The 19,403-nt window shown below is 38.7% G+C and overlaps 2 protein-coding genes across 2 annotated transcripts; both read left to right on the top strand.

Annotated features, from left to right (window-relative positions):
- The first annotated feature begins 2,154 nt into the window (after positions 1-2,154).
- Positions 2,155-3,939, top strand: LOC113016531 (granzyme G-like). The gene is made up of 5 exons (XM_080297323.1): positions 2,155-2,280; positions 2,356-2,509; positions 2,682-2,814; positions 2,962-3,189; positions 3,285-3,939. The coding sequence occupies exons 1-5, from the start codon at positions 2,181-2,183 to the stop codon at positions 3,444-3,446; spliced, it is 777 nt and encodes a 258-aa protein (XP_080153449.1). The 5' UTR covers positions 2,155-2,180; the 3' UTR covers positions 3,447-3,939.
- Positions 3,940-7,313: 3,374 nt separating this feature from the next.
- Positions 7,314-11,211, top strand: LOC113016733 (granzyme B(G,H)-like). The gene is made up of 5 exons (XM_026159798.2): positions 7,314-8,578; positions 8,651-8,804; positions 9,053-9,191; positions 9,468-9,692; positions 9,800-11,211. The coding sequence occupies exons 1-5, from the start codon at positions 8,521-8,523 to the stop codon at positions 10,025-10,027; spliced, it is 804 nt and encodes a 267-aa protein (XP_026015583.2). The 5' UTR covers positions 7,314-8,520; the 3' UTR covers positions 10,028-11,211.
- The last annotated feature ends 8,192 nt before the right edge of the window (positions 11,212-19,403 follow it).

The raw sequence follows: 19,403 nt of genomic DNA, 5'->3' as shown, positions 1-19,403 counted from the left end.
TTATTTAGTGTTTTTCTTCCACCATGTGACATTTAGCAGTACAGAATGTGAAACGTTTCTGCTCATTTTCACTGCAATAAACTACTGCATGAGAGACGCAAGTCATAATCACTCTCGTGATTCTTTTCCCCCTGTTTTCAGGGGTGTAACAATGACACCATCAACCCTCGACTTGGGTGTCTTAATGGGACACCACACCATAGTGGCTGTTACAGTGTAAGTCACTCATAAGCCTCAAGAACAGATAGGATAGATTGGACATAATACAGATGGACACTGACCCAAAGCAACCCAGGAGTTTATGAAAGCAAAGAAGCAGAATATTCTTGAATGACCAAGTCAGTTATCCCAACTGAGCATATCACTTGTTGAAGACTAAACCTTGGACAGAAAGACCCACAAACACACAGGAACTGAAAGCTGCTGCAGTAAAGGCTGGTAGAGCATTAAAAGGAAGAAAGCCAGCGTCTGGTGATGTCCATGAGTTCAAGACTTCAGGCTGTCAGCAAACCTAGCAAAGGGTTTTCAACCAACATTAGAAATGAACCTTTTTTTTTTGGTTATTTAATTTGTCCGATTACTTTGAGCCCTTGAAATGAAGGGATTGTGTTAAAAATCTTTCGTTCCTCAAATTATTATGCAATCTTTTTCTAAAGCTGAGAGTCTGCACTTCATCTGCATCGTTTCATATCAGTTGTTGATTTGAGTAAATGGCCTGTATTTGTATAGCGCTTTACTTAGTCCCTAAGGACCCCAAAGCGCTTTACACTACATTCAGTCATCCACCCATTCAGACACTGGTGATGGCAAGCTACATTGTAGCCACAGCTGCCCTGGGACACACTGACAGGCGAGGCTGGCGGACACTGGTACCACCAGGCCCTCTGACCACCACCAGTAGGTAAGGGATGAAGTGTCTTGCCCAAGGACACAACAACCGAGACTGTCAGAGCCGGGGCTCGAACTGGCAACCTTCCAATTACAAGACAAACTGCCAACTCTTCAGCCGCGATCGCCCCGGGATCGTAGGGAGCACATCTAGTCTTATAAGTGCAACTAATTTGAAGATAAGTTTTAGGACTTTAAAATGTGTTAGGCCAGTTCAAACATGTCTCTTCTTCCAGTGTCTAAGTGTGTCTGTATCACAGTGCAAAGTTGCAGCTAATATTTATCAGTGCAATGTAGTTTTAGTCATAAAGTGTATCTGGCAGTTCTTCTAGGCTTTTAATAGATGGGCAAGTCAGCCTTTTTATCTAGTTTCATTTCTGGTCTGAAAATATCACCCATTAGCACTTTTTCTCTTCCTCTTCGCAAACGCTTTTATAGCTGTATCATATATAAAAGCGAACTGTGGGCTGTGACAACAGGAGCTATCATTACTAGTCCTGTACTGGGCCTATAGAAGTCTCATTATCCACTGAGCATGTGTTGTGTGTTGGATCTGCGCTTCAGCAGACCCGCTAGTTCAGAGACTCATCACTCAAGAAGAAAGCAAAACAACGACGGAACCGGCGGAACACAATATGCTTACAACTGTTTAACCACATTTCCTGGTTATCCAAAGGTCATCTCCCCACACGCATATACGGCTTAACTCTAATGGTTCACCATGTGCAAGCATACGCGAGCCCCTAAATGCCAGGGGGTGGACATCCCTCAGAAGACGAGGAACCCAGACTCTCACATGGGATGTGCCTGCAGTTAAACAGCTGCAGCTAATTACCTCCCCCAGAATCATAGATGTGTAGGCGAGGAACAGACGAATATCTAATCATGCAGTTTAAGTCACGGTTTACATATTTAAAAACAACAATGACAAAATTTAACAATTTATTCTGACATTGTGGAATTTTTAAAATAAAGTATGCAACACGTGCAGGGGAGCCAACACACACTAAACATCACAGTTCACAGTCTCAGCTCCTTGATATTGGTTAAAGTTTAGACTTGAGGTCAGAATCACTCTTTTTTTTTAAGACCTGAAATGACACAAAATTATGCCAAAAAAATCATCTAAGAATACAATGATTAGTGTTTCTGTGAGAATGTAGAACTTCAGTTTGTCGTGTGTGTTGATGTTTCAGTTCACTCCACAGTTTCTCTTTTTCTGATCATAATCAGCATGTTGTGAAAAACCACACGTGTGCATATCGCACAAACATATTGCAGCTTCACAGCAGATGTGTGTCACTTCTTTTCAGACCTATCACTGGGAACCTATCATGTTCATCCACTGTAACCTGGCAACACTGATATTTGTGCTGACCCTTGATCGTCATGGTAAGTTACATTTTCTGCAGTTTTACTTTACTGAATATAATGATAATATAGCAAATTATGTATGTATATTTCCAGTTTATACAATCCTTGGAGGCCATGAGGCTGTGCCACATAGCAGACCATACATGGTGCTTTTGCAGAGGCACATGTTAGATGGTCAAAGAGCCCACTGTGCTGGCTTCCTTCTGAATGAGGATTTTGTGATGACTGCTGCACACTGCCAAGCCGAGTGAGTTTAAGTAACTTCATGTTCTTCTATGATGTTTTTCTAGACTGATGCACTGAAAATTTAAATGCATGAATAAATAGTCTCTGTAGGTGCACGAGTTCTACATTCTCACAGAAACACTAATCATTGTATTCTTAGATGATTTTTTTGGCATAATTTTGTGTCATTTCAGGTCTTACACTGCCTTACTAGGAGTTCACAATGTGAATAGTAATAGCGAAATACAGCGCATATCTGCGGAACAACCATTTCCACATAAACACTTCAACCAAACCTCTTTAAAAAATGATGTAATGCTTCTGAAGGTAAGAGTATACCTGCACAGAAAGTACAATATAATGAAAATATTGAGTCCCACATTATTATTTTTAGATGCTCCCTTGAATTCGAGTTTGAAAAAAAAGTTCAGTTTACATTTTTAATTTTATTTTATTTGTTTGTTTTTCCTCCAGTTGAGCTCCAAGGCAAAGTTCAGTGAGAATGTGAAGCCTATTCCTCTGGCGAGTCATGATGATGGTACTTTGCCAAAATCATGTATACTCTCTGGCTGGGGACGAACAGACAAGAATAATAAATATATGTCTCCCAAACTTATGGAAACTAGCATAACACTGATTGACAATAAGGAGTGCACCATGGAAAACTTCTACTGCTCTCAGGGAGACACTGGTCCAAGCGAGGTACGTACATCTTTATAAAATAAAGTGAACTGACTTCGTTCAGTTAACTCACTTTTGAAGCATCACTGCTTCACATGCTGAATATTTACTTCCAGGGAGATGCTGGTGGTCCATTGGTCTGTGAAGATGGAAAGGCATACGGTGTGATATCCAGTGCAGTTACTCCACACTCAGGTGGCCCAGACATCATTAGATTCACTAAAATTCCTGAATCCACTGAAACACAGCATCATGTTTGTATTAGACCTGCTGATTAGTCAGTTAATGTGGAAGTTGCAGAAATGAGAACAATCTAAGAAGTACCACGTCTTAATGCAAAATTAAGAAAAAATCTATAATCTAAAATAAAGCATTGATTCTCAGGTTTACTAACAATTAAATTAATAATCTCTTGTTCCATTACTTTCTACAGTTTTTGGATAGTTCTGGGGCTTTGTTTTTTAAATGTTACCTTTACAACTGATTTCATATCTGCAGACGTCTGAAATCTGAATTTTGTTCAGTAGATTTAATATTATATGTCATTATTGTTCCGTCTTCATATGTATTAAAGAGATTCTTCAATCTAATGAGAAAATAAGATCCTCTAACGTTGTTTTATCTCATATTGTCTAAAAAGAAACCTTTATCTTAATTTTTTTTACTTATTCAATGTATCATTTTTGGCAGGTCAAGTGTACAGCACTTTGTCTTCAGCTGGGAGTTGTTCTGAAAGTGCGATATAAATAAATTCCTTGCTTCAGTCACGTACTTTGCACAATCTGACTCTGTCATTTCTGATCATTTCTGTTGCGACTCAGATTCACACACACACACACACACACACACACACACACACACACACACACACACACATAGAGCCCCCAAAAATTTATAATAATCCAAAAGTAATAAAAATAGATGAAAAAGTCCATACAGGTTATGGAAATTCTGTACAGGCTGACATATATGACTCCAGATGGACTAATGAGCACTTCTTTTTGTGCAAAGGCCCTAACCAATTCTGGACATCCAAACTAGGTCCACAATTTGGTCATCCAACCATGAGCCGACATAGATGTCATCTTTATTTCATCGCCTATTAAACTTCTAGCGTTGACATCATTAGGGCCTCCGTGCACGGGCTATTTATAGTCCAAATATGGTCATTGTTCACGTCTTTTCAGAGTCAAACTCCAACTCATTATAGATGTTGATTTTATACTGCTTCTAGAGGCTCTGTAGTCCCGTGTTTCCAGAGGGTGGAGGACAGAAACAGTTATGTGTGGAGGTGTGCAGAGTGCTCAGCAGGCTAACACATAATAAATCAGGTTTGTTTATAAATATCTGTATTCATATATATCATATTGATAACAACAATGTTAATGTTAAAGGAAAATATTTAAATTAAGTGAATGTCTCTATTTAAAAACAAACAAACAAACAAAAAACTCATGATGTGATATTATAGTATATAGTATATCAGAAATCTGTTCACTATTTTTATTACAAATTATATCAGTAAGGAAGCTGACTAAATATTAACTGATAATTTATGGCAAAGGGGTGGGATTAAATAAGTGTTTACTTCTTCCCACTCCCTTTCAACATGTAAATTAATCAGAACGGGGTTTTTTTTTTTGGGGGGTTTTTTGTATGTAATTTGTATAGTATTTTTTTTTTCTCTCTTCTTTTCTTTTCTAAATGTACTTGTATATTGTTCACATGTTGAAATAAATTACCAACCAATCAATCAATGTTTGTAAATAAACAAATGTATTAATCATGTACATTTCCTGCACCTGTCATAGATGTCCACATGACGTCCAAAAATATTATTCAGTCCAAAGTTCAAGTTTTGAGACCAACAGACTCAAGACAGACATGATCTGCACGTCTACCCGACGTCCAGTGTTTAGTGGGAATGTAATATTTTTACAAATATCTACAGAAGACATGGTTTTCTGTAAAACTGCTGTGATAAACAGTGGATCAGTGTAACAAAGGCTTCCTGGTGTTATGCTCTTCAGTGCAGGGATGTTTGCAGAGGTGCTTCACTGAAGCTGGCTCGAGTACACTACAGGGAGTGCAGAATTATTAGGTAAATGAGTATTTTGTCCACATCATCCTCTTCATGCATCTTGTCTTACTCCAAGCTGTATAGGCTCAAAAGCCTACTACCAATTAAGCATATTAGGGGATGTGCATCTCTGTAATGAGAAGGGGTGTGGTCTAATGACATCAACACCCTATATCAGGTGTGCATAATTATTAGGCAACGTCCTTTCCTTTGGCAAAATGGGTCAAAAGAAGGACTTGACAGGCTCAGAAAAGTCAAAAATAGTGAGATATCTTGCAGAGGGATGCAGCAGTCTCAAAATTGCAAAGCTTCTGAAGCGTGATCATCGAACAATCAAGCGTTTCATTCAAAATAGTCAACAGGGTCGCAAGAAGCATGTGGAAAAACCAAGGCGCCAAATAACTGCCCATGAACTGAGAAAAGTCAAGCGTGCAGCTGCCAAGATGCCACTTGCCACCAGTTTGGCCATATTTCAGAGCTGCAACATCACTGGAGTGCCCAAAAGCACAAGGTGTGCAATACTCAGAGACATGGCCAAGGTAAGAAAGGCTGAAAGACGACCACCACTGAACAAGACACACAAGCTGAAACATCAAGACTGGGCCAAGAAATATCTCAAGACTGGTTTTTCTAAGGTTTTATGGACTGATGAAATGAGAGTGAGTCTTGATGGGCCAGATGGATGGGCCCGTGGCTGGATTGGTAAAGGGCAGAGAGCTCCAGTCCGACTCAGACGCCAGCAAGGTGGAGGTGGAGTACTGGTTTGGGCTGGTATCATCAAAGATGAGCTTGTGGGGCCTTTTCGGGTTGAGGATGGAGTCAAGCTCAACTCCCAGTCCTACTGCCAGTTTCTGGAAGACACCTTCTTCAAGCAGTGGTACAGGAAGAAGTCTGCATCCTTCAAGAAAAACATGATTTTCATGCAGGACAATGCTCCATCACACGCGTCCAAGTACTCCACAGCGTGGCTGGCAAGAAAGGGTATAAAAGAAGAAAAACTAATGACATGGCCTCCTTGTTCACCTGATCTGAACCCCATTGAGAACCTGTGGTCCATCATCAAATGTGAGATTTACAAGGAGGGAAAACAGTACACCTCTCTGAACAGTGTCTGGGAGGCTGTGGTTGCTGCTGCACGCAATGTTGATGGTGAACAGATCAAAACACTGACAGAATCCATGGATGGCAGGCTTTTGAGTGTCCTTGCAAAGAAAGGTGGCTATATTGGTCGCTGATTTGTTTTTGTTTTGTTTTTGAATGTCAGAAATGTATATTTGTGAATGTGGAGATGTTATATTGGTTTCACTGGTAAAAATAAATAATTGAAATGGGTATATATTTGTTTTTTGTTAAGTTGCCTAATAATTATGCACAGTAATAGTCACCTGCACACACAGATATCCCCCTAAAATAGCTAAAACTAAAAACAAACTAAAAACTACTTCCAAAAACATTCAGCTTTGATATTAATGAGTTTTTTGGATTCATTGACAACATGGTTGTTGTTCAATAATAAAGTTATTCCTCAAAAATACAACTTGCCTAATAATTCTGCACTCCCTGTAGTGACATGCAAGAGAAGATAAGGAACCACAAAGAGAAATTATATCAGAGGTCGAGGGTTTATCGTAGTCAGCAGCAGCTGGGTGCACTCTAATCAAAAGGTTCCCATGCTCTCTTCGTGGCAGTATAGCAAGTCAAAACTGTATCTGCTAAAAATGCTAAGTCTCATTGTTTTTTCTACATTGACATAAGCATTCTGAAATCAGCCGAGTTTGTTGCTTTTAGTAAAGATTTCAATATAATAACAACAAAATGATTAAAAGGCTTGTTCACTGTGTGACGTGGTTAACTGTCAATACGTTGGCTGAGCTGAGCACCATTAGTTATCTAAGTTATCTCTCTACACCACAGGAATGTTGAAGACAGACACTGGGCGAGTTAACATGTACAGACATTCTGTACTTAAGAAAAAGTACAGATACTAGTGTTAAAAAATACTACAGTAAAAGTAGAAGTACTTATTATACTTTATTTAAGTAAAAGTGAAAAAGTAAAGGCATAGAGGTTCTCGCTTTTTTCTTTTCTGACCTCTGCAAACGACATTGATCCTTGACACAGGTTTTCCCTTCTTTCTCCTGTCCTTTGCCTACTCTCTGCATTACTGCACGCTCTCTTCTCTGTTGGCCGTCAGCGGTAATGTCGACTCTCTCTCTCCTGTATTTGCAATTCTCAGTCTTATTGCTGTCTCTGCCTTATTGAAGATTTAAAATTCAAGAAGATTTCATTGTGATTTCTCAAAGTATCTACAGAAACACACAGGCTGAAACAAAATATTCTTGATTGATTATTGTATTCTGTAGTGTAATAATCAGTAAAAAAAAATAAAATAAAATAAAAAAAGAAGAATACAGTAATAAAAACCCTAAAATGAGTATAAATAACAATCAAACCGCAAATTGTCCGAGACACTCGGCAAACACAGGTGTAAACAATCACAGTCATTCAGCCAGCAGCAGTCCTCACAGTCACTGAGAGGGACACATTATTTCCATTAATTGTTATTATTAGATGTTCTGGCCTTTTGTGGGCTTGAAGCTTAATACAGGCTCTCCTTTTTTCTCCTGACCTTTGTTTATAATCATCATCATCATCCTGAGTATTTAAGTCCTGAGTTTCCTCCAGTTCATCGTCTTTGTCATTTTTGATTCTGTTTGTCTGTTTCCAGTTCAGTTCGGTCCCGTCACGTGCATCAAGATCTTCCTGAATTTCTTTGTACTTGTTTATGAGGTGTGATTTACTCTCTTTGTTTTTACATGTAAACTGTTTTTCTGGTCGCTATAGAGAAAGGTGCTCATGACAGCACACATTAGTTGGAATCCCGCAAGAGTCAAAATATTATCAAAATTAATTAAAGCTTTAATTTGTCAGATGGTGATGCTTTATTGAATCCTGGAATTTAAACTGAATTTAAATTCATTTTAACATTTTATTGTTTAAAATGAAATTTAATTTACCATAAAAACAATTTGGTGCAAACTCAATGGACTTAGGAGTGACGTTAATGAGTTCACAGGATCATATTTTTAGACATTTTTCATGTAAAATAGTAAGGCGATATTTACCTTCCTTAAGAATGTGGTTCAAAGCCACATCACTGAGCATGCGTATGCAAATAGCACAAATATATAGGAAACATTTCAGGGTGAAAATGATCAGAGATTATTATTTCTCTTCAGTATCTCAGCTGAACTCTCGACTGTGATCGCACCATGATTATTTACTATAAACTGACATTACTGACACTGGTACTGAGCTTTCATCAACAAGGTAAAGATCTTTACATATTTTACGCACACATTTGATTTTGTATGTATATACTTTATTTCACTTTTGTCTCAGGCCATGCGATCATTGGAGGTCACGAGGCTGTGCCTCACAGCAGACCTTACATGGTGCTTTTGCAGATGAACAGCGCAGGTGGTCAAAGAGCCCACTGTGCTGGCTTCCTTCTCAATGAGGATTTTGTGATGACTGCTACACACTGCCAAGCCGAGTGAGTTTAACACACTGTTATGTTTTTTTTTTGTTTTTTTACCTGTTTAGTGTTTAGGGGCCTCCTGTGGAATCTGTAATCTCAAGATTAAAGTCAAGTCACATATTGAGAGGAGGAAATCTGTTTTTATGCAGCTTCATGGTTATTAGATAAAATGACCCAAAAATATTTTATCTTGTGAACACAAGACCAAAAAGTCATTATTTTTATCAAACAAATAATACACTTTTTTTTTTTTTTTTTTTTAGGTCCTACAAAGTTTTTCTGGGACTTCATAATTATCATGATCAGAATGGTGTACAGCATGTTAATGTGCCTGGGAGAAATGCATTTCCAATGAAAGGCTACGATCCAGTTAATATTAAAAATGATATGATGCTTCTTAAGGTATGTATATATATAACAAATATGATTGTACTTTTGAAGTTCACCATATTGCTCTAATTTAGTCTTTTTTTCAGAATCTCCAAATTTTTTTCTCTTTTTTTTGGCTGTTGCTCTGTTCATTCAAGTTGTACTGAAATCCTGTACATACTGATTTTTATTTTACTTTTTTCCCTCTTCGATTTACTGAAATTGAGCCCAACTGAATACAGCACTAAAACAGACTGTAGTTAACAGTGCTAATATCTTTTAAAGGGTTTTCTCTCTCTCTTCCTTAAGTTGAGCACCAAGGCAAAGTTGAACGACAAAGTGAAACCCATCGCTCTTGCTGACCGTGATGATGGATCTCTGCCAAAAGCATGTGTCATTTCTGGTTGGGGAAGCACAGAAAACAGCAAATATATGTCTGTCAAACTCCTGGAAGTAAATGTGACCCTGACTGACAATGAGCTGTGTGCTAACACAAACATGTACTGCTCTGAGGGTGAGAGAGAACCTGGTCAGGTAAGTGTATTTTTGTACACTAACATCGAGAAAAAAACTTTGGTCAACAACGGAAATTCTCTTCCAAAGCAATCACTAAATACTGTGTAAATACTGAATACTTCCAGGGAGACGCTGGTGGTCCATTAGTCTGTGAAGATGGAAAGGCATATGGGGTGATATCCGCCGACATACCAAACCCAGATGGCTCAACAATTCAGGGTTATACTAAGATACCTGACCACAGAGACTCCATCAAAGAACATAAGGGAAAGTTACATTCTCCGACAACCGATACAGTAACCATCATTCCTGTTTCTAAGGAACATCATATTTGTGTTAGAGATGCTGATTAGTCTAATAATACATGGTAATTAACAGAAATTAAATCAGCTGTTCTGATGAACAGAACATTTGATAGTTTGTCAGATATGTGATTTTCCACAGATTACAGCAAAGGGAATATTTTTGGGTTTTAGACGGCTGGAGAACATTACAGAGGCTTTGGTTTCGAGCATTTTTTTGTCATTGTTTATTAAGTTAAACACAAAACAAAGCTCAACTGATCAGGAAACTAACTGTCAACAATGAAAATAGTAATCGCTGGAATCCTTCAATCTTCAAACAACATGAGGTGCATTTAAAAATCAACATGGACTCAACTGTGGTCATCAAATTGTGTAATGTATGTGTCCTTTTACTTAAAAAGAAAAAAAACAGCTCAAACAGCGAGAGAAACCTTCCGGTGATAAACTGCAGATTCACATCAGACAGAGGAAATGGTGACAGTAATCTGCACTTCCTGATTATTACAAAAATAATGAGAGACGCAAGAACATTTCCACATGTGTGACTAAACCAGATACACGAAACTGAGAAACAAACTGGACTTTAAATGATTCATTTACTGAAAAGGGTAATTAAATAATTATAATGGGTAAAAACTTGGATTAAAAACCTCCATAATTAGAGGCTTATGTGGCCATAGAAAGGCGATGCATAAAATAATAGAAAGCACATGAATGAGTACAGAAAACCCTTTCACTCGGTAGTTGGTGTAGATTTACAACAAAAATATGTTTTACCACATGTGCATTAAAATTTAATGTCATAACATTTATCTTTTCACTTAAACAGTGGTTGTCCTGCAATAGTTGAACAAACAGTAACGGCATTTCTCTGCAACTTAAACCTCTATAAGACAAACACATTAGTGTCTTTATTGAAAAGAATTTTTACATTTAAATTTAAAATTAATTGACAAGACAAATATATTCAGAAATTTAAATCAATGTATAAAGGTATGGTTTTCATGCAGTCCAATGTAATAAATTCTCATGGTTATACAACATTTGGAAGCAGCTGCACAATTACATGACTGAGCTATGAATATGTGAAGGCGGTGGTAACACGTGTGTTACTTCTTCCCACTGCTTTTTGAACACTGGTTGTACTACAGGACAGTATTTTCCTTTTCGTATATATGCTCTATTTTGTATGTATGTACGTATATGCTTGAAATAAATGATCTCTCAATCAATCGCCTCGGTTAATAAACATGGTGAGCTTCATGCAAGCACAGCTTAATGGATGGTGGCCAGAAACACTGAGACTGTGCAGTGAATTAAAACTTGATTGCATCTGCTTGTTCACGCCAGACTGAGACAAAGCAGGGAAAGAAAGACTGAAGTCAGGTTTGTGTTTTATATAGATTTTACAGACCAGCACAATAAAGAATGTATACAGCAGTTTGTATAAAAGGTAGGATCTCCTCTGGAGTGCAGTCACCCATCTGCACACGGACTATAATACCATCTCATGTGGAGAATAAATTTGGTCTGTTTATCTATTTTTGAAGAAAGATGTAGTAACTTACTAATAACTTGCGCTGTTGTAGGTTTCCACTTGCTTTTATATGTGATTTTATACATCAGCTTTTTTAATGATCTGTACATGGCAGGCCACGAATCAAAGCAAGCAGGCTGTATCCCAATTCAGAGCCCTGAGTACTTTCTCCCACACTGAAAACACTTGAATGATAAAATTATGGGAACATTGCCTAATAAGATTGATTCAGGACAGACAGTTAGTTTAAACTTTTCTAGCAGTCCTTCACAAACAGGGAACAGTCTGTCTATTCTCTTCATCTGTCAGCTGCTGCGGGCTCTTCCTCCTCCTCTTCCTCACACACTGCTGAGTTTGTCCTGGTGGATCATCAGGGGTGCAAAGCCTCACAGATGATGTGCAGCAGTGGGTCCCTCAGTCTGTCCTCACTCGGGACACTTGCTGTTGTCACACATGGAAATCAAATGTGTGATAAGCTGCAGGATTCAAACACAAGTGTAACTTATAAATACATGTTCATACTTTTATTCCACAATCAGAGAGAAAGAAACAGAGAGAAAGTGCAGGACAGACAGACAGGTGACAGTCTCAGGTGTATACACTGCTACAAAACAGCACCAGAGAAGGAGGATTTAGTCAATACGCCGTCATTCAAACAAAGGTAAGTCAGCTTGAGTACTGCAAGTAAAATGCATTTAATTTCCCCCGTATTTTCAGATTAGTGCAAGCATCAATTCATTAATGAGGGGGAAATTACAGTGAGAACATGTGGAGGCTCTGTTAGATGGATAACATAGTGAGTTCAGTGCATTGATGTGACATTGTCCTGAAGCATTTAGTCATTCTCTATGGTTAAAGAAATTGCAATCATTAATTCATATTTATTATAAATAATCCTAATTATACATCTTGCTTCCGTGTTTATGTCCTGTGTCACTAAAATACATTCTTTTTTTGTTTTATACATTGATTAATGACCTGCAGAATCTCCTTATCATATTAAGTGATTCATATTTGTCACTTAAAGTCGAACTTTATGCTTTCTCCCTCTTGAAAGTGATTACATCCTTGCATTACATAATTTAGGTTCATTTTTTGCTGGCAGATTAAAAAAACAAAAACAAAACAGGCAGATTTAGAATATAACATGCAACATTCTATAGATGGATACTGTTAATAGGAAAATTGTACTTAGTAGTCAGTATAATCTTTTAATGATATAAGTTTGCATATGGTAGAATGCTGCATGTAATTATTTGTGTGTAGAAGTATATGGTTGGTGGCATATTGAAAGAATGTCTCATCCTAGGAGGTCTGTAACATTCTAGGGTGTTCACCCCCACATCCTAGGAGCATGGGAGAGGTCGTACCTTGTCTTATTGTTTTACGGTAGGATTAACGTAGCTATATCTGTTTTAGTCTAAGTGCCTTTTGGTTTGATGAACTGCTGGACTTCGAGACCAGCAGGTTTAGGGAAGTCTTTATGGGGTCACACTCTGACCCCACACACACACACACACACACACACACACAAGCACCCACTGAAGTATAAATAAAAGACCGGGGCAGTTTCTCAGCGCGAGTCTCTCAGTCTGGAGGCTGCCCTTGCTAGCAAGAAGTTCTGTGTGTTTCTCTTCTCTGAGTCTTTACTGAAGAAGTGTTTTAGAATATATTTCTTAACAAATACATAAAAAGATTTTTTTAAAATTACATGTATTGTCTTTAAATTAACTTTGTGTGTGTTTCAGGTGCACGGCACTGAATGAACCAGCATTGCAGGCATGGGTCATTGTGAGCATCACAGGGAAGGTTGAAACCGCCCACTGCACCTGTGTGCCCGGAGTCGCGGATGCCTGCAGCCATGTCACCCCTCTTCTGTTTAATGTAGAAGCAACAGTGTTGATCCGTGGCACAAGGACGGTTACAGATGAACCTGCATACGCATACTGGGTTTTGCTGGGCAATATGACCATGATACAGTCAGAGGTTGGCCATAAGACAGACTTCTCTTCAGCTGCCCCGAAAAAGGCTCTCAATCAAAACACAAACAGACCATCTGTAGTGACAGGTAAAAGAAGCCATCCTCAGAAAAGAAAAATTCCACCTGCTAAATTCAAATCAAATTCAAATTCAAATTTTATTTGTCACGTACACAGTCATACACAGTACGATATGTAGTGAAATGCTTGGACAACTGCTCGTGACCTAAGGAAAACAAAAAAGGAAAAGGCTATGAATAAGATAGGAAATAAATATGAAAAATTAAAAAGGGTAAATTTAACTAGGAAGGAATAAAATATAAATTAAGGTTAAAAAGGAAATAACTGTACAACACAAATTAGAATGAAGGGTAAATTAAACTGGGAAAGAATAAGATAAAATATATAAATTAAAGTTGAAAATAAAATAACTATACAACAAAATACACAATATCAGTGTTGGGACTAACACGTTATTAAGTAACGCGTTACAGTAACTACGTTATTATTGTGGTAACGAGCACGGTAACTAGTTATTATGCCAAAACTAGGAACGCATTACTTGTTACTGGGATTTAGATAGGGTCGTTACTCGTTACTTCGTGTGGTGGCTATCACGGAGTTTATCGCTCACTTTGCGCCGAAAGAGGAAACCAGCGGATGTTGCGCTAAACAACAGCAGCACGTTTAAGCTTGATCAGCTATTGTTAGAATTTATTTAATATTAATTTCTAGTATCAGCTGATGTTTGCTGGAGCCACAGCTGCAAAAAAGCTGCTGGTCATGATATGGTTTGGTTATCTGGTGAGAGGGAAACATGAAGATGAAACCAGGAGATGTCCTTACTGGATCATCAGAGCTGAACAGGTGATGGAGAAACAGGTTAACCTTTTAGGTGACATGAATGAGTTGAAGGGAAGTTATGAACTGTTTCTGAGAGACAAATAACCCCAGGATCCTTTTTTAGGTAGCTGACAGCTGGTAACTGTGCAGGGGCGGGTCTAGCAAAGTGTTGCCAGGTGGGCCAGGTAGGGCATTAACAGGGAGAGGTGGGCACAAAGAAATACTTTTCTTTCTTATTCTCATTTAAAATGTCTAGCTTTTAAAAAATAATTATCTGAATCTTACAACAAACGATTGATAGATTGATGCATATATACCATCAAAACAGTGTACATCACTATAACAACAGCGTTTGTTTTCATTCAAAGGCTTTATGATTTTTCCTATAATGGTGGGCCAGTCTCTAGTCAAAATGCCCAGGACGATTTTTTTGTCCCAGTCCAGCCCTGTATGCAGCTCATCTGCAGTCTGGTGTTGCCTACATCTTCCTATTCAGAAGGCAGAATTTCCGAGTTCTGAGTACAATCGAAAGCACCACGACTGCAGATTTTGTGTTGGATGTAAAAGGCGCACATGACGCTGTGATGTAGGCTAGAATCATGGCAGCAGTCAATGACGGTCCAGGCGTGGGATTTCTCTCGTGGAAATATGCACATTATCTTTTTCTTTCTATTGGTAGGTGGCACAGTGCACTTGTGGCAAGTAAGCAAGCTAGAAGACTGGCAAAGTTATGGAAGCAACACATTAACAAGAAAATTCTGAGTAAAACCAAAGTTACTTTCCCTAGTAACTAGTTACTTTGAAAGTAACGAGTAACTTGAAGTAACTGAGTTACTTTTGAGAGAAGTAACTAGTAATGTAACTAAGTTACTATTTTAAACTAACTTACCCAACACTGCACAATATAAGAATGTATGAAGAAATGTATGAAGAAATATAAATAACGCGACTGTGGCTCAGGGGGTTGGGAATCGCATCTGTAACCGGAAGGTCGCCGGTTCGATCCGTGGGCTCTCTGTCCGGGTCGTTGTGTCCTTGGGCAAGACACTTTACCCTACCGCCTACTGGTGTTGGCCAGAGGGGCAGCCTCGCTTCTGTCAGTCTGCCCCAGGGCAGCTGTGGCTACAACTGTAGCTGCCTCCACCAGTGTGTGAATGTGAGAGTGAATGAATAGTGGTATTGTAAAGCGCTTTGAGTGCCTTGAAAAGCAAGAATTTCTCCAAGCATAGTTCTGTTCTGAATAACCCATAATGTTTTATTTAGGGGGTCTACATTTGTGTCTGAAGCGCATTGCCATGTAAATAATTTGCATTTACTGTATATGTGCTTACTAAGTAACACTGTTCAAAAAGTTGAATAAAGAAACAAAATTATTTTTGCCTTTTAATTAAAACCACTTTGTAGAATATCACATCAGTTACAATGTAGAATCAATGTATAGTTTACAAATGACAAAATGTTCACATAAAATCATGACAACATTTAAATAATATCACGCACTATTAGCGTTCTGTAATTTCCTGTCTCTTTTGAAAACTTATAAGTACATACACAGCACAAGACTTTTAAGAGTATTTAACAAGAGCATTTTCCCCTGGTTTTACTACCACTCACTCATTCACCAAAACGCAGAAACCTTCACTATCTTATCCAAAAGGGTCACCTCTTCACCCTCACATGGAAGAACTAATCTGATTGGCATAGTGGTATGCTATGTAGCGTGTAGTTTGAAGCAGGGATTTCATAGTGCCCCATATGTAGCATTGGAACCCAGTCAGGATTTGTGCCATCCATTGCATAGGCTGGTTGGCCTGCAATAATGAAAAACAATTAGCAACTCTATAAATAGAGTGAGTGTTTTAACCAATGCATGAAACGATACATAAGTTGTAACGGCTGCCGTTTTCTTCGTGAGTATTTATTCAACAGCGTGCTGCGGGGAAAGGCCTGTTCTAACGTTTGAGTCTAAGGTTTATTTTTAGCACCTGGCGGCTCTTTTTTGCTCTCATCTATGGGCTCAAATTGTGGTCATAAATATTTTGTTATTTATTTGTGGGGCGGTCGTGGTTCAAGAGTTGGGAGTTCGCCTTGTAATCGGAAGATTGCCTGTTCGAGTTTCACATGTACTTCTTGGCTAAGTCCACACACAAATCTTTTTTACACATACAAATCTTTTTTACAAGTACAACATATTTATGACCACAATTTGAGCCCATACTCATCCGTAAACACTCTTTCACGTCATTCAGTTTATTTTGAAAAGCAGTGGTGTGTCCAGCGGGGTGGCCTGGGGGGGGCACAGGCCACCCCTCCAACCAGACTGGCCACCCCAGGTGCCACCCCGAAGCTAAAACAATAAAATTTAATGAAATATCAAATGTACGATTATGGTTTCACAGTGAAGCTCAGATATCCGAGGGTAAGTGAATGCAGCACCGGCTTCCGCACTATGCGCATCATGTTAGCAAAGGTAGGAGAGCCAAGCACGAAAGACGGCACCGCAGAAAACATTTTTTCTGCGAAAGATTAACAAGTTAACATAGCTGGACTAGCCATTGGACGTTTGCATGGTGGGCTGATGACTTTTTTTTTTTTTTTTTGTAATGGCATGAACAATGAGAGGTGGTGGCTATGGCGGAGCTTCCACAGAGGCAACAGGTGGATGAGGGAAGGTGAGGCAGGAGGAGAGACCCGAGGCGGCTGCCGGTCCGAGTGTCAGGTGAACTGAACTTCAGGTAAGAAGTTATGACCTGCAGTCTATCTGGGTCAGATATAAACCAAGTTTAGGTGGAGTTTATTTTCGTTGTGCTGAGTTTTTACAGTCAGTTACAATAACTCGTACTGCGTGAGCTAGCATGATGAGTTTATACAGCTGTTTGGTTGCTATGTTACTGATAGTGAACTTTATTTTATTCATAAGTTTAGTTAGTAGAGTTGCCAACAGCTCCTTAAAAAATGCAATGGTCCCTCATTTAGAGAAAATATTACGCGTTTCGTATTGAGCTGAGAAGAGACACAGTTTGTCCCGTACTTCAGCTAGGATGGAAAAAGACACAAAGCTGGAGTTATTCTGTCTTTACAGCTGCCTCTTCTATTGCTACTTCAATCATGAAACTGATCAATGATCAGCTGATCATCTCTCTTGTTTGTTTATCGCCCACTTTGCGCCAGAAACAGGAAACCAGCGGATGTCGCGCTAAACAACAGCAGCATGTTTAAGCTTGATCAGCTGTTGTTAGAATTTATTTAATATTAATTTCTAGTATCAACCGTAAAGCTGGTGGTCATGATATCTGTTTGGTTATCTGGTGAGAGGGAAACATGAAGATGAAACCAGGAGATGTCCTTACTGAATCATCAGAGCTGAACAGGTGATGGAGAAACAGCTTTACCTTTTAGGTGACATGAATGAGTTGAAGTTATGAACTGTTTCTGAGAGACAAATAACACCAGGATCCTTTTCTAAGTAGCTGACAGCTGGTAACTGTGCAGGGGCGGGTCTAGCAAAGTGTTGCGAGGGGCCCAGGTAGGGCATTAACAGGGAGAGGGGGGCACAAAGAAATACTTTTCTTTTTTATTCCCAATTCAAATATTTAGCTTTTATTAAATAATTATCTGAATCTTGCGAACAAAGTTTTTATCTGACGTAAAATGTATAGAAATCATACATATACCAAAAAGACTGTACATCACTGTCACAGCAACATTTGTTTTCATTCAAAGGGTTTATGGCTTTAATACCTGGTGGGCCGGTCTGTAGTCAAAATGCCCGATTTTTTGTCCCAGTCCAGCCCTGCAGGTTAATACTGGCAGTGTCACCGTGCCAGCTGACTGTATTTCATCATCAGCCAGTGCTGTTCTTTATACATCAATATTACCAAAGTTTACCATGAGGCAGCATATAAAGTATTTACTTGCTTTCAGGTTTTATTCAAATGTTAGTCTTTTCAGTTGTTTCCCCACTTTTTTCCTGTTTCAAAATCAAACACCAGTTTGTGAGAAGATTATCTTCTTTTTTTTAACAGGCATTGGTTTTGCATTGACATTGGCTAATTTGCCAATTGTATGTTAAAAATGTTTTTGCCCAAAACATATGTGCACTACATGTCAGTAAAAATACTATGCAAATATTGATGTCCTTGAATACTGAATAAACACTGACTGATTGTATCTCTTGTACTTTATCAACGCAGTATCTAAAAACTTTGCACCGTAGTGGTTAAAATCTCATTCTAATAAGAGTTAAAAGCGCATTCGGTTATTAGGTTTATAGGGTTATTGAATTATGGTTAACGGTTGGTAGAATTGTTTTTAACATTATCTGCCAATTACATCTGCCACGCTTCTCCAAATCTGTGCCCCTACCTGGCCCCCCCAACAAAAATTTTCTAGACACGCCACTGTTGAAAAGTCTCAACAGGATCTTGAGCTTTATTGTGAAAGGGAAATAAACAAGCAGACACGATGGTTTTACCGTCCTTGTTGCTAACGACAACACCTAAAAACAGTCGCTACACCCTCTCCAGTGACATCACACTCCAGAGCAGACGTCGGTGTCACGTGATACATTTTCAGCTTTGATCTGGTCCTACCAGCTCATAAATAGGGGCGGAGGCAAGGCAAGTTTATTTGTATAGCACAATTCAACACCGAGGGTTTGCTTTGCAGAGACATTAGAAACAAAAGTTATTACAGACACTAGTAACGGGATCAGAGAACAGCACAGAAAAAACTCAAATGGATTCCTTTAAAGGAGACTGTCCACAGGAAACCAGGCCCATAGAAATATCTGAAGAGGAGATGCAGACACTTCTCTTCAAATCCGCCTTTATGACCCGTACACAGGCAAAGAGACGAGAAATGGATGAAAAAAACTTTATCGTTCAGTTTGTTGTAAAGCTTTCAAACACCATTACAACAAAAACTAAATTAGTCATAAAACCCATCGACATGTTTTCACTCATCAAAACAGTCACAGAAAAAACTGCAGGAAAATTACCTGCAGAACTGCCAACATCTATAAACAGGGTGGTTAAGTCTGTTTTCCATGGACTGCAGAAGATGT

Source organism: Astatotilapia calliptera, chromosome 23 (assembly GCF_964374335.1).
Source record: "Astatotilapia calliptera chromosome 23, fAstCal68.1, whole genome shotgun sequence".
Taxonomy (NCBI): domain Eukaryota; kingdom Metazoa; phylum Chordata; class Actinopteri; order Cichliformes; family Cichlidae; genus Astatotilapia; species Astatotilapia calliptera.
The sequence above is the reverse complement of the archived record's forward strand: the minus strand, read 5'-3'. Positions and strand labels throughout refer to the sequence as shown.

What these genes read in the sequence shown, in the direction of transcription:
- LOC113016531 (XM_080297323.1), top strand. Translation starts at nt 2,181, where the DNA reads ATGTGTGTCACTTCTTTTCAGACCTATCACTGGGAACCTATCATGTTC. An exon ending in GCTGACCCTTGATCGTCATG is followed by an intron (nt 2,281 to 2,355) that starts GTAAGTTACATT and finishes GTATATTTCCAG; the next exon opens with TTTATACAATCCTTGGAGGC. An exon ending in GAGACACTGGTCCAAGCGAG is followed by an intron (nt 3,190 to 3,284) that starts GTACGTACATCT and finishes ATTTACTTCCAG; the next exon opens with GGAGATGCTGGTGGTCCATT.
- LOC113016733 (XM_026159798.2), top strand. Translation starts at nt 8,521, where the DNA reads ATGATTATTTACTATAAACTGACATTACTGACACTGGTACTGAGCTTT. An exon ending in ATGATATGATGCTTCTTAAG is followed by an intron (nt 9,192 to 9,467) that starts GTATGTATATAT and finishes CTCTTCCTTAAG; the next exon opens with TTGAGCACCAAGGCAAAGTT. An exon ending in GTGAGAGAGAACCTGGTCAG is followed by an intron (nt 9,693 to 9,799) that starts GTAAGTGTATTT and finishes GAATACTTCCAG; the next exon opens with GGAGACGCTGGTGGTCCATT.